The sequence below is a fragment of the Cyprinodon tularosa genome, unplaced genomic scaffold (genome assembly GCF_016077235.1).
Source record: "Cyprinodon tularosa strain WSP-4 unplaced genomic scaffold, ASM1607723v1 ctg58, whole genome shotgun sequence".
NCBI lineage: Eukaryota > Metazoa > Chordata > Actinopteri > Cyprinodontiformes > Cyprinodontidae > Cyprinodon > Cyprinodon tularosa.
Genome location: NW_024039318.1, coordinates 625320 through 638304, shown reverse-complemented (window position 1 = coordinate 638304; position 12985 = coordinate 625320). Strand labels below are relative to the sequence as shown.

The 12985-nt window shown below is 38.4% G+C and overlaps 1 protein-coding gene across 2 annotated transcripts in view; it reads left to right on the top strand.

Annotated features, from left to right (window-relative positions):
- The window catches only part of stx1a (syntaxin 1A (brain)), a 97996-nt gene that overhangs the window by 38735 nt on the left and 46276 nt on the right, over nucleotides 1-12985 (top strand). For both annotated transcript variants that reach the window (XM_038306314.1, XM_038306316.1), the window contains exon 3: nucleotides 12179-12278. In XM_038306314.1, coding sequence (XP_038162242.1) covers nucleotides 12179-12278 — 100 coding nt within the window. The remainder of the gene's footprint in view (nucleotides 1-12178; nucleotides 12279-12985) is intronic.

Here is a 12985-nt window from a genome sequence, read left to right as displayed (position 1 = left end):
AGCAATTATTTTATCAGTTGTAACACTGAAACTGTGCGTCAGATTTCATCTTCATATCCAGTTTTGAATCCTTATCCAACCAGGGTTTACATTAGCATTGAGGGGACAGCATTTCCCCATTATTGCTTTAATGCTTTGTTGCTGTCCATTCACTTCACACTAGTAGCAGCTGCAGCTTTCACCCCTACAGTATATTCTCAAAAACATCAGGAAAAATGTGCTGCTTGAATGGTCTTTTTTATGAGGAATTATTAAAAGAAAAATAGGAAAGTAGTCTTTAAGGTGCAAATGTTTTTTTTTTTATTTTAATAATTTTTTCCATTTGAAATTCCATTTCAATACATACTAAAAAGGAATACTGGAATCCTGGAAAATTATACCAGGCAGGTTTAACAAACAAGTTACATGGATAGTAAAACCCTCAAGAACAGGGGTCTTCTATGTTTTCCAGACCAAGGACCCCCAAACTGATGGCGAGATGGAGCGGGGACCCCCTAACTATATATATTGTATGAAATTGTGTCCTATAGTCACTCTATTACAGATGGAGTAATGTAAAGAAATTAATTTCTCCCTGGGATTATTAAAGTTTTTCTGATTCTGATTCCTGGTTGTTGTGAAGGAAACGGTGCCCAGCTTGAAAGAGCTCCTGTGTGTCGCTGAATGTGGGCATTGATGACTGAAAGACATCTTTTGTCTCCATTTATCTGTTTACTACAGTGTGTTGATTTCATGTTAATGAGTATTTAAAGACATTTCAATTAGTGGGGGGAAAAAATGCGGGGGGGGGGGAATATAAAAATATCAACTAACCATGCAGACCCTCATGCAGTACCTCCGTCGACCCCCTAGGGGTCGCGGATCCCCTGTTGAAGACCTCCGCTCAAGAAGATTTTACTAACACAAACTGAGGGACCAGGCTGAGGTAGGAATTTAAGGTTACTGAAGTGCGGATTTTTTTACTGAAAGCCGGCGGGCAAACTTGTTGCCATCATCCTCACCGACCACCTGGTCATAAACCTGTTTTAAGTGATCATACTGCTGCTTTGTCGCCTCCACGGTAGCCTCCATGCTGCTGTGGCTTCTACGTTGCATTTTGTTTTGATGACGCACGCGGCTGTAGGCTACGACGCTGGTAGCTGGTGTTGCCAGATTGGGTGTTTTTCCCGCTACATATTAAGGCCTGTTTACGGTGTGATTTAGCGGGGGTTTCGCATGGAGGGCTTTATAGAAATCTGGCAACCTATTGAACGGAGTTGAACTGAGAGAGCGTGCCGTTCACAGACACCAGAATGAACGAGTTCACAAAAACGTTCATCAGGCAATAATGCAGTACGTTCAGTTCACATTCGCCCAAAATATGAACGAGTTCATGAACTTTCGTTCAATGAACGCGTTCAGGCACAACACTGTATACACTACTGTTTTCTCACCCCTCGTGGGGTGGTATGTGTTATCCTTAAGCTCGGGTCCTTCTACAAGAGGCCTAGGAGTTTGAGGGTTCTGCGCAGTATCTTAGCTGTTCCTAGGACTGCGCTCTTCTGGACAGAGACCTCTGATGTTTTACCTGGGATCTGCTGTAGCCACTCTCCCAGTTTGGGGGTCACAGCCCCCAGTGCTCCAATTACCACTGGCACCACTGCTGCTCTTACTTTCCACATCTTTTCTAGCTCCTCTTTCAGCCCTTGGTATTTCTCAAGCTTCTCGTGTTCTTTCTTCTTGATGTTGCTGTCACTTGGGATTGCCACATCTATCACTACTGCCTTCTTCTGCTGTTTGTCGATCAACACGACGTCTGGTTGGTTAGCCATCACCCGTTTGTCAGTCTGGATCTTGAAATGTATGTATGTATGTATGTATGTATGTATGTATGTATGTATGTATGTATGTATGTATGTATGTATGTATGTATGTATGTATGTATGTATGTATGTATGTAGGTATGTAGGTATGTAGGTAGGTAGGTAGGTAGGTAGGTAGGTAGGTAGGTAGGTAGTCAAAGATGCATATTTGCATCACTTACACCATTTTATTAGAATCTAGAAGAAAACTGATCATCATTACATAAAGTATGTTTGCAAAGAAATTGTTTTGACGCTTGAAACCAACTTTTTGCTAAGAATATCCTAACATCTGAACCTTGACTGGGGTTGGAGGAAATGAATGGGGCAAAGAAAGTTTTCTTACATTCTGGTGGCAGCCTTAGTGTTTAGATCTGCGTCAAAAGACATTGTCTGATTGTCTTTTCAGCGTACAGAGGAAAGCAAAAATTCTGACACTAAACACGTTTCACTCAAGGTTTTGATGCTTGCATTAGTATGCTTAGATAACTAAAACAGCAAAAAAAGAAAAAAAAAATATATGTATATGTCCATTCTGCAAATTGTGAATTATAACTTTAGTGTGTTTAAAAGGACGATTATATCTTCATCTTGTTTCTTTGTAGCGATTCACTTAATTCACTGCATGTCTTTCTCCTGACTGTGAAGTCCAGACTATACACTCACCGGCCACTTTATTAGGTACCCCATGCTAGTAACGGGTTGGACCCCCTTTTGCCTTCAGAACTGCCTCAATTCTTCGTGGCATAGATTCAACAAGGTGCTGGAAGCATTCCTCAGGGAGTTTGGTCCATATTGACATGATGGCATCACACAGTTGCCGCAGATTTGTCGGCTGCACATCCATGATGCAAATCTCCCGTTCCACCACATCCCAAAGATGCTCTATTGGATTGAGATCTGGTGACTATGGAGGCCATTTGAGTAGCCATCAGAAGTTGGGTACATTGTGGTCATAAAGGGATGGACATGGTCAGCAATAATACTCAGGTAGGCTGTGGCATTGCAACGATGCTCAATTGGTACCAAGGGGCCCAAAGAGTGCCAAGAAAATATTCCCCACACCATGACACCACCAACACCAGCCTGAACCGTTGATACAAGGCAGGATGGATCCATGCTTTCATGTTGTAGACGCCAAATTCTGACCCTACCATCCGAATGTTGCAGCAGAAATCGAGACTCATCAGACCAGGCAACGTTTTTCCAATCTTCTATTGTCCAATTTCGATGAGCTTGTGCAAATTGTAGCCTCAGTTTCCTGTTCTTAGCTGAAAGGAGTGGCACTCGATGTGGTCTTCTGCTGCTGTAGCCCATCTGCCTCAAAGTTCGACGTACTGTGCGTTCAGAGATGCTCTTCTGCCCACCTTGGTTGTAACGGGTGGTTATTTGAGTCACTGTTGCCCTTCTATCAGCTCGAACCAGTCTGGCCATTCTCCTCTGACCTCTGGCATCAACAAGGCATTTCCGCCCACAGAACTGCCGCTCGCTGGATGTTTTCTCTTTTTCGGACCATTCTCTGTAAACCCTAGAGATGGTTGTGCGTGAAAATCCCAGTAGATCAGTAGTTTCTGAAATACTCAGACCAGCCCTTCTGGCACCAACAATCATGCCACATTCAAAGTCACTCAAATCACCTTTCTTCCCCATACTGATGCTCGGTTTGAACTGCAGGAGATTGTCTTGACCATGTCTACAGGCCTAAATGCACTGAGTTCCATGTGATTGGCTGCTCAGAAATTAAGTGTTAACGAGGAGTTGGACAGGTGTACCTAATAAAGTGGCCGGTGAGTGTAATTGCCAGTATTAATTGTTATTTCCCATGAAGAGTCCTGAAAAACAAAATTAGAGCATCATTTGCAAATGAGAAACAAGAAATCATAAATAACTGTAATCCTGCTACAACCCCGATTTAATGATTCCGCTGTATTTCCTCCCAGCCTAAAATAGCCTTAAATCATAATTTATTAATCCACATCTTTCTTTGCTCACAGTTTCCTCCTGTGGTTTCTGAAAAATCATAAAATGACAGAGAAGTGCAGAAACAGAAGAGTTTGAGAATGAGACGCTGCAGGTACACTGAGGGAAAATATCCTTAAATGAGAGCAGTGCCTGAAGGCACAAATAAGCACTAAAGATGAAGGATCAGTAATAAGAGCAGATTAAGGAAGAAGATTGAAAATAGCTCTAATCAGTCCCTCACCTTGAAGGGCGGTGTTGACTAAGGGTTTAGTGTAGATCAGGAGGGAAAGCAGACAGTGGAGAGACAGCTGCAGCCCTTTGTCCTCCACTCTTACAATAGACTGGCCCTCAGAGAGGAAGTATTGATTTTTATAGTGTTTTGCCATTTGAGTAAAAATAAAGGTGGTTGCATCTGTTTTTTTCACCGCTTGAAATCTGTACACACATGTCAATGTAATTACTTTTTATTGTATTTGAAAAAATATCATAGCATTTTATCACTGTCAGAAGAGTTGATGATTAAACCCCAGAACCAATAAGCATTTTATCTCCCTCATAAGAAATGGCTGTCATCAGCTCAGTTGCTCTGCAGGCTACCCAAATAATAAGTCCCGTTATTTTCACAAGATAATCGCTCACAGTTCTGAAATGATCTTATGAACACTGTGCTTGACCAGAAATCGATCCTGTATGATTTGTGCAGCTTCAGTTTCTCAAATCCTGGAAATAGGAGGCAGAAATTTACTATTTAAGTGGATGTTTGTCTTTTTATTTTAGAAACACCCACCATTACTATCAGCAACTTTTTTTTGTAGATTTGAAAAATGTAGTATTTTTACACAAATTGGAGCAACTTTTTTATCATTGTTGTATACAAAAACTTTGTTCCAGTTTGGATAATTGACTTAACTTGATAGGTGATATAATTTTGCAGCATATTTCTGTATATGAAATGGATGTCTTTGTAATTTAAAGTGTTTTTACAGGCAATCTACATCTATGATTTTCCAAGCCCATTAAGAAGAAACTATGTTAGTTGACACAGATCGTTTGAATAAATTGATGTGAAACATCAAAGCAAGGCTTTACAACAGCACACGTGATGAATAACATTCCTTTGAGGTGTGTGTTGCTACACGAGGAGCATGCAAGCATCATTAGTGTCGGTTTCTCTTTCATTCTGTGTTAAGGCTTCTTTCACCTGATGATGCAAGAAGGAAGGGAGTAAAGCAAGCTAGATGCTCTGTGGCCTCATACATTTGTATCATTAATTCTCGCCATTGTACAAGATAAAAAATATATTTTTATATCAAATAAACCAACAACTTCATATTTTCCTTCAATAGATGATTGATTGAAGAGGGCTGTCTTCCAAGGTTTAACCCTGTCTCTCTCATAGTCGTAGCTATTGAATATAACTTTGACTGAAACAAACTATGTGCTTTTTTCATTCTAAAGGGTTAGAAACAGCCTCAGAGTTTATCGGCCTTGCTGGGTTTTTTCTCCTTGAAGAAGCTGCTTAAAGCTACTGTGGCCGCTAAATGTTTCCTTTTATTCTTACATTGAAAGTACTATAAGATCAGTGCTTCTTTATTTATTTTATGTGCTTGCTCTTTCATTTTGAGCTTCCAGTTGGTTCCTGGTTCACACTGAGCCTGATTCTTTTTGTTTTCCCCCTGGTGAATGGGGCGTTTTTTCTCTCTACAGTCACTACATGCATTCTCTGCATGAAGGATTGCTTCAAATCCAACAACTCGCTTAATATGCTGAGTTTCTTTAATTTAACCAGTTTTACTAATAAAGTAAACATGAATATAATTTTCGATAACTGTGGTCAGTTTTAATAAGACTATTTGACATAGATTGCTTTAATTGACTTTTTGTGTAAACTGGGGTTGATGTGTCATGAATTGGTACTTTTAAAAGGAAGGAGTAAGAAAATTACTGTAAAATTAACCAAAATCATCATTTTTTTTTTAAATCTAGGATGGAGGTAAAATTCCCTACAGTATATATAGTCGGTCCTCTCCATGACATTTTATTAGATTAACAAAGGTACAGTAGTGGATTTATATGTATTTATTTCACACATACACTGCTTCCTTGTGTGAGATCTTTAAGCAGAAGGCATTAGGAGGAAAATTGTGGACCTCAGTTTAGGGTTTGTGGATTTTGTGGAATCAAAATACAAGCATGGCAAGAACATTGTAGAAACAACAGGTTAAAAACTGAGAAGGGGACAAAGAAAGCAGGCGAGGCAATCAAGGGAGAAGTGAACACAGCTGACGAGGATCAATGCAATTAGCCAAAGAGAAAGGGAGAATAGAGATGAGGAGGAGTGAGAGGAAACAGAGAAGAAACCTAACATGCAGTAAGAATAGACATATTAACTAGATCCTCAAAACATAACTATATGTCACTATGTAGAGGATAAACAAGAATGAGAACAACACTGCTAGAAAATACCTGACAACATCAAACAAGGCCATGAACTGATATAGCAAAGCTTAAATTACAGAAATGAAAAAACAATGACAATAACCAAAAGAACACACTAAACAATAATGAAATGTTCAAAAGATGAGAAGACAAAGAGGAAACAGAACCAAAGTCCTTAGGATTGTAAGGCCTTCAGAAGTCTGTTTTTTTTATCAGATACATTATCAGACCCACAAAGTTGTCATGTTTATCCAGAGACCCTCAGCATGTCACCTGATTGGCTAAAAGGTAGCTAAAAGTACAGCTTACATCACTCCAGAGCCTTTCTGCTGCCCACATATGGTGGTTCTAATGCGGTTTGCCAATAAATATCCAAAATAAACACAAGGATGGAACAATTTTCATGTCTTGTGACCAGTTTCTTTTTTATGAAGAATTATAAATTATTTTCATTCTTTATTTGGACAAAATTATTTAATTTATTGTCAGTCCATAAGCGAACCACCATTGGAGGAGTTAGTCAGCAGAACACAGCTTAATCAGGGAGGAGGTGCTGATGTCATACCTCTCTTGGTGAGGTCACAACCCCAAAAGCAAAAAATTTGATGTAGTATCCTCTTTTATAGCTGAAGAATTGTCAAATAGATTATTTTAAACACAAAAGCAGCATATTAAGTTGTTAGATTAATTCCTTTGTCACGTAGAAGCTTTCACAACAAATGCTTTTGGGCATCACAGCGCTTAAAAATGTTTGGACAAACAACCAGATGCTCGGCTCTCTAGTTGTTTATTCTGCTCTGTTCTGTTGTTACAAGCTAGAGAACAACTTGGCTTTATTTGCTTTGATAAGTTGTAAAAAATAGTTTTAACGTGTTTTTTTAGCAACCCACCTCAAAACATCATCTGTGCAGGTAGTTCGTCACTACTAGGATCCTGCTAGTTTATTCAAACAAGAACAAAATGGGAACTTTTAAAAATATACTTAATGTTTTCATATTTTGTATGAATGGATGCTCTGAAATTGAGAGTTCTGGTTGACAGATAAATGGTGAGAAATACCTGCCTGCCAAGGATTACCTCCCCTGTTGTGGGAATGTGCATCACCCTAAACTCTCACACATTGATAACAAAAGCAGAAAATGCATTCCACTGAGCAGAGAATCCATTTATTGGACACTTACTTTCTGGGCCACTGGAAGTCTTATTGAACAGGGGGTTGTGTTTTTTTTTTACAAAAGAATATGAGCCTATTGACCTATTTAAAATACAGTAAAAATAAATAAGTACACACATAAAGATTCACTACTTTATTGTCTTATGCAGTTCAGTGCATGCAACCAGGGTCTGTAACACAGTGACATCATCAGTTCTAGGGGAATATATGCGCTATTGATTAATCATCACACTATAACAACGTAGATTTGGTCAGATGGCATGAACCTGTTTATGTCATACATGACTCTATTAGCTCCAATATCCATTTACGCAAACCACAACAAAGTAATTTTGTTATTATACTACTTATTGAACAGTTCTTTACATCCATTATACAAAAAGTACAAGATCAAAATAACACTCTGAAATACTATGGTTACGTTAAGCTGCACGAATAGACATGAATGTGCGCGGCAGCACCATGCTCTTACTTTGAGCTATAGGCAGGGTGGTTTGCCTGGTTACAGGTGTCCAAATGTTCAGGTGCGCTCTGAGGTCGTGGAGATAAGCGAATGAATGCGAAATGCGTTTCTGTGCCTTTTTTCCTCCTCCTTTCTGTTAATGTGCATTTACTAGTCTGCTGTAGCATGCTGTAGCTTGCTCGGCTTTGCCATGACAACGTAAATTCTATGAACTTGTTGATTAGGCCTCAAAATAATTAAATTGAAATCCAAAGAGTAAAATAAAAGAACTCAAAGTCATTCGCCAAAATACTCTTAAGAAAATTTATAAATTGTGCAAAGGGGTCCTGCAGCACCCCCAGTACCCTACTTCCTGCGGCCATGCCTACTGTAGTACATCGACTAAAACGTGTCTTCATACATGTAAAAATCCTATTCATGTGAATTTAACTGTCCAACAAAACTCTAAATTTCAGGGCATCCATGCAAAAGAAATATGAAAACATTAAGTATATGTTTAAAAGTTCCCTTTTCGTTTATATTTCAATCTGTTTTCTCATCTGTGTGCCAGAGGGGAGGTAATTCTCCGCAGGCAAGTATTTCTTGGCATAACACCGACAGGCAACAGCGCACTGAATCCCCAGTTAAAGCTTTCTAAGGCCGTCGGGATTTCCCGCTCACTTCGTAGTCGGTGCAAGTGAATATAAAGTGTTTAAGGTTTGGTGTTAAGGTAAGGTTTTGACTTAATTACTCCACCTCTGTCAGAAGGAATGGGCCAAAAGGTGTTGCTGGAGTTGCTGCAGTCGCCAAAAAGGTTTGACCCGAATTACTTTGTTTAAAGGAAATGCTTTTAGATACTAATAAAGGAAATCTAAACTTCCAAAAGTGAGGTAAGATTTTTTTAAAGGTACAGGATTTTTTTGCACCCTTGCAGACTTTAACAACAACAGCTGAGCCTGATGAGTGCCAACTATAGACAAATAATTGTCTTTATGCTGCCATTCTAGAGATTGCAACATTAACTAAATGAAAAGAGAAGAAGTCAACCTTTCAAATGATTAGAAATATTTGTTTTTCAAAAAGGGGCTTAAATGATAAATGTGTTCATTTGCACTATTAAAAAATTGCAATTTAAAAGTAGAAAACACTTATTTTTATAACCAGTAGTGTTTCCATAGTCCACTAACAACGCTGCAGCAGCTTCTCTTTGGTTTTTGCTTGAATGAATTTCAGACTCTGAATAATAAATTATAACAGATTTTTTTTTTTAACCCTGAGGGATTTGAAAGTGTTTTCTAGCGTATAGATGAGATGCAATATTTAGCAATGGTACACTGTGTGCATTGTAAATGTGTGTGTATGCATGTGTTTTTGCATATAAACAAGCTTCTCAGAAGTATATGAAATTGTTTTTTTCTCCCACGTAAATAAATTGCGTTTTGTCTTATGAGGGCTGGAAGGCGCACTGTGACTCACTAACAAAGAGGTTCTAAATGGTTCCTTCTTGTTTTTTTCGCTTTGTTTTTGTTTCCCAATTTAATTTAATTTCAGTGTATCTGATCTGATCATTTTAGAATAATGACCTCAGCTTTGGTAAGATGGACTGTGGCGGGGTGGTTAAGGGGGAACAGCAAATGGAGAAGACAGGCCAGGTTTGCTGAAAGAATGACAACTATATCATAGAGATAAATACATTTTGAGCCCGGCCTGTTGGTGGAGCAGGTGTAGAGGAGGAGGAAGCCATGAGGAGTTTGACAGTTTCAGATGAAAGTTCAGATTTATGAAGTTGCTGCCAGATGTAACCGCTGCTCCTCCAGCTGCAGGCAGCGACCCAAAGCAGCTCAGCTGGTGATGAGGCAGCAGGTGGGAGGTGATTGGGTAAAATGTCAGATCTGGATCTTTGAGGCAGATCATACAGAGTTCAAAGAAAAAAATCGTTAAAGCAATAAACAAGTGATGACCATACTATTTTAGTATATTTTTATTTTATGTTGGATGAATCTAAAATTTATTGCCAAGAGTATTCAAAAAGTTCGAAGTTACAGGTTAATATTCATTAGAAACGTTGTTCTAGACTCCAAAGTTCCTTTTCTGAATTCTTGGTTGCAAAATGAAAAAAACAATATGGCAACTTTACTTACTATATTTCCTTTCCCTCAAGGTGTTGGATGCGATGATTCGATGTAGTGTTGCATCAATCAATTACCTGCAGCCTTACAGCAGTAATGTTACTAAGTCATTAACTAGACCTAAAATATTCTGTGTTACATTTAGCCTAATCATTAAAAGATCAATTTAAGTATTTCTTTAAACATTAAAATTAGCAGCAATGCAGTCTGCACTGTACTGTCCCCTGTCAAAATGAGGGCTGGGTTTAACATTTCAAATGTAAAACAGAAGCGGTGAACTATTAGCCTTGGGACCACACATGGTTAGGGTTTTTCTTCCTCATTTATCAGCACTTTGTAATTTTATTGAACTAGTTTTCCTTTCTAGAGGCTGCTCATTGGAGCAGTGGGTATTACTCGTGCCTTGCCGCAAGAAGGTTCTGGTTCCATTCCCGACCCGGAGTTTGCATGTTCTCCCTGAGCATACGTGGGTTCTCTCCAGGTACTCTGGCTTCCTCCCACAGTCTAAAAACATGACTGTTAGGCTAATTTTCTTCTCTAAATTGTCCTTAGGTGTGAGTGTGTGCGTGAACGGTTGTGTGTCTTGTGTATCTGTGTTGCCCTGCAATGGATTGGCGACCTGTCCAGGGTGTACCCAGCCTCTTGTCCATAGACAGCTGGAGATAGGCACCAGCACCCCTAGCGACCCCGCTTGTGATAAGCGTGATGGAAAATAGATGGATTGTTTTTCGACTTTGGCATTAAATGATACATGTTTTATGTATTTTTTAGATTATTGTTGGAACATCAGTTTTTTTCCCAGGTATCAACCACATGAATCAAATTATCTCTCTTCATGAAAGGAAAAAAAAAACACAATGTACAGGAAAAAACAGTAATGATAAGGACTCAAGTCTGTCATATATAAAAACTGCAGAAACAACAGTGTTGTCCATATTTCATGGAATTTATCGATAACATGGGCAAGGCGAAAAATGGCACCTCCCAAAAAAAAAATAAAAAATAAAAAAGAGCAGCTGCTTCTGTGGACAACCCAGAGGGCTTCTGGAGAGCATGTTTTCTGAGGACAAAGTGACAAAGCAAATGTCACTATGACAAAATTAAGAACTCAGTTCAACCATAGGTGGTGGCATTATGTCTCGTCCACATTGCAAGGGTTTAAAATTGTCAGTTTATTTTCAAAACCTGAAATGCCACACATGACAAAAACATAAATCGTAGCTTTCACTGGGGCTGTATTGAAAAAAGTTAGATTTTCCAGGTCTAATGATTGATTCTCATAACCAAACAGCGATTATTAAAATATGTACTTTCCACTGCTTTACAGCCATTTACATGTAACAGTATAGAATATGTTTGCTGACTTCACAGTGATATACTGTAGTTCAGATAAAATATAAAAAAACATTTTGAATACCAGCAATCCAATTTGAAATCAAACACGATTAGATCAGTTCAAACGAAATAGATTCTTAATCTTGAAAATCAAAATCTAATACATTTTCAACATTTAAATGAATACCCAGCTTTAGCTATAACTAGTTCAGAATAAATAAACTTGATAGATGAGGTAGAAACAAAGGAGATACTTTGATTTCGTCACCCTGCTTTCTGATTGACCACATGTCATATTTACAAGGCTGTGAACAAAGATATCAGTCTAACAAAACCAGATTTAAGGTTGTAGGGGTCCCAACCCTTACACACCAGAGGAGCAATCACTGTAAAAAGGGCATCATTAAGGTTTTTTTTTTTTTTTTGTTTGTTGTTTTTCTCCCATTTGTATTGGTGTACTGTAAAAAGGCTGTATGTAATCATAAAAGATAATAATAAAAAAAATTTCAGTTTTCCAACAGGACAATGGTCATACACATACATTCAGTGTTTTTTGAGTAAATAAATGGGGTAAATATTGAGCTTATGGGCTGTTCTGCCCATGATGAGTTTATCTAAACTTCCGACTATATATATTTTACATTTTTTAACTGTATTGATACAAACAATTGCAAATTCTCAGAGAAATCATGGAATTAGGTTGGGTTTCTGAAAAACATTTAAAGCCAGCTTTACTCTGGTTTGAAATGATAACTACATCCTCAGTTTGGTCTCCGTCAACACCCATCAGAGCAATCACCACTACTTGGTGTCTGAGGATAATCTCTAGATGACTTCTTTGTCTCTCTGCTGTCAGGTAGAGGAGATCCGGGGTTTTATCGAGTCTCTGGCAGAGAAGGTTGAAGAGGTGAAGAGGAAGCACAGCGCCATCCTTGCCTCACCTAACCCCGATGAAAGTAAGGATGTTTGTCTTTTTTATTTCCTTGTGCTTAAGTCGGTGTAACACAATTTGCCCAGGGGCAGAGAGCTCAACATGGCAGAACCCTTACAGTTCTGATAAATGCTCTGTTGGATTTAAATACTTCAGTAGGTAGAGCCATATAATACAAAACTTGAGTTTTCGTCTGCACTTTCTAGTAGTTTTGCTATTTGTCTAGTTTACTAGACTTGTAAATCAATATTAAATCTAATTATTTTAAGATATTGATAATCTTTGTTTTTCCCTTCCTAATATGGAGAGCAAACATTCAAAAAGTTTTAACTTGAGGTATTTATATACACAGTTAGCTGGGGGCTCACCTGTTCCTCTCTTGATTCAAATGACTGTCTTGATTTTATGCCTTTGCAGAGCTGAGTGAAACCCTGATGAATGAAATTCGGACATTTGAGTACATAGTGTTGGAACAGGAATGCTTTATCAAATGTTAAAGGACTGGGGTTGAACACCCCTGGCATTTGCTACTTCTAGGATTAAGCAAGCAAAGTTCAGTTGTTTCAAAGTTGTATTTAAACCATGTAGTTATTATTTATCATAAAACCTGGTGGCTTTCATGTGTCGTTTATCTGATTTATAAAAGAAGCAAAGTGACTCCTAATAGGGGCAGTTTCTTTTGAACTAAAGGAAGAAAGTGACTCTATCTTTTAGAATAACGAGAGAAAAGAA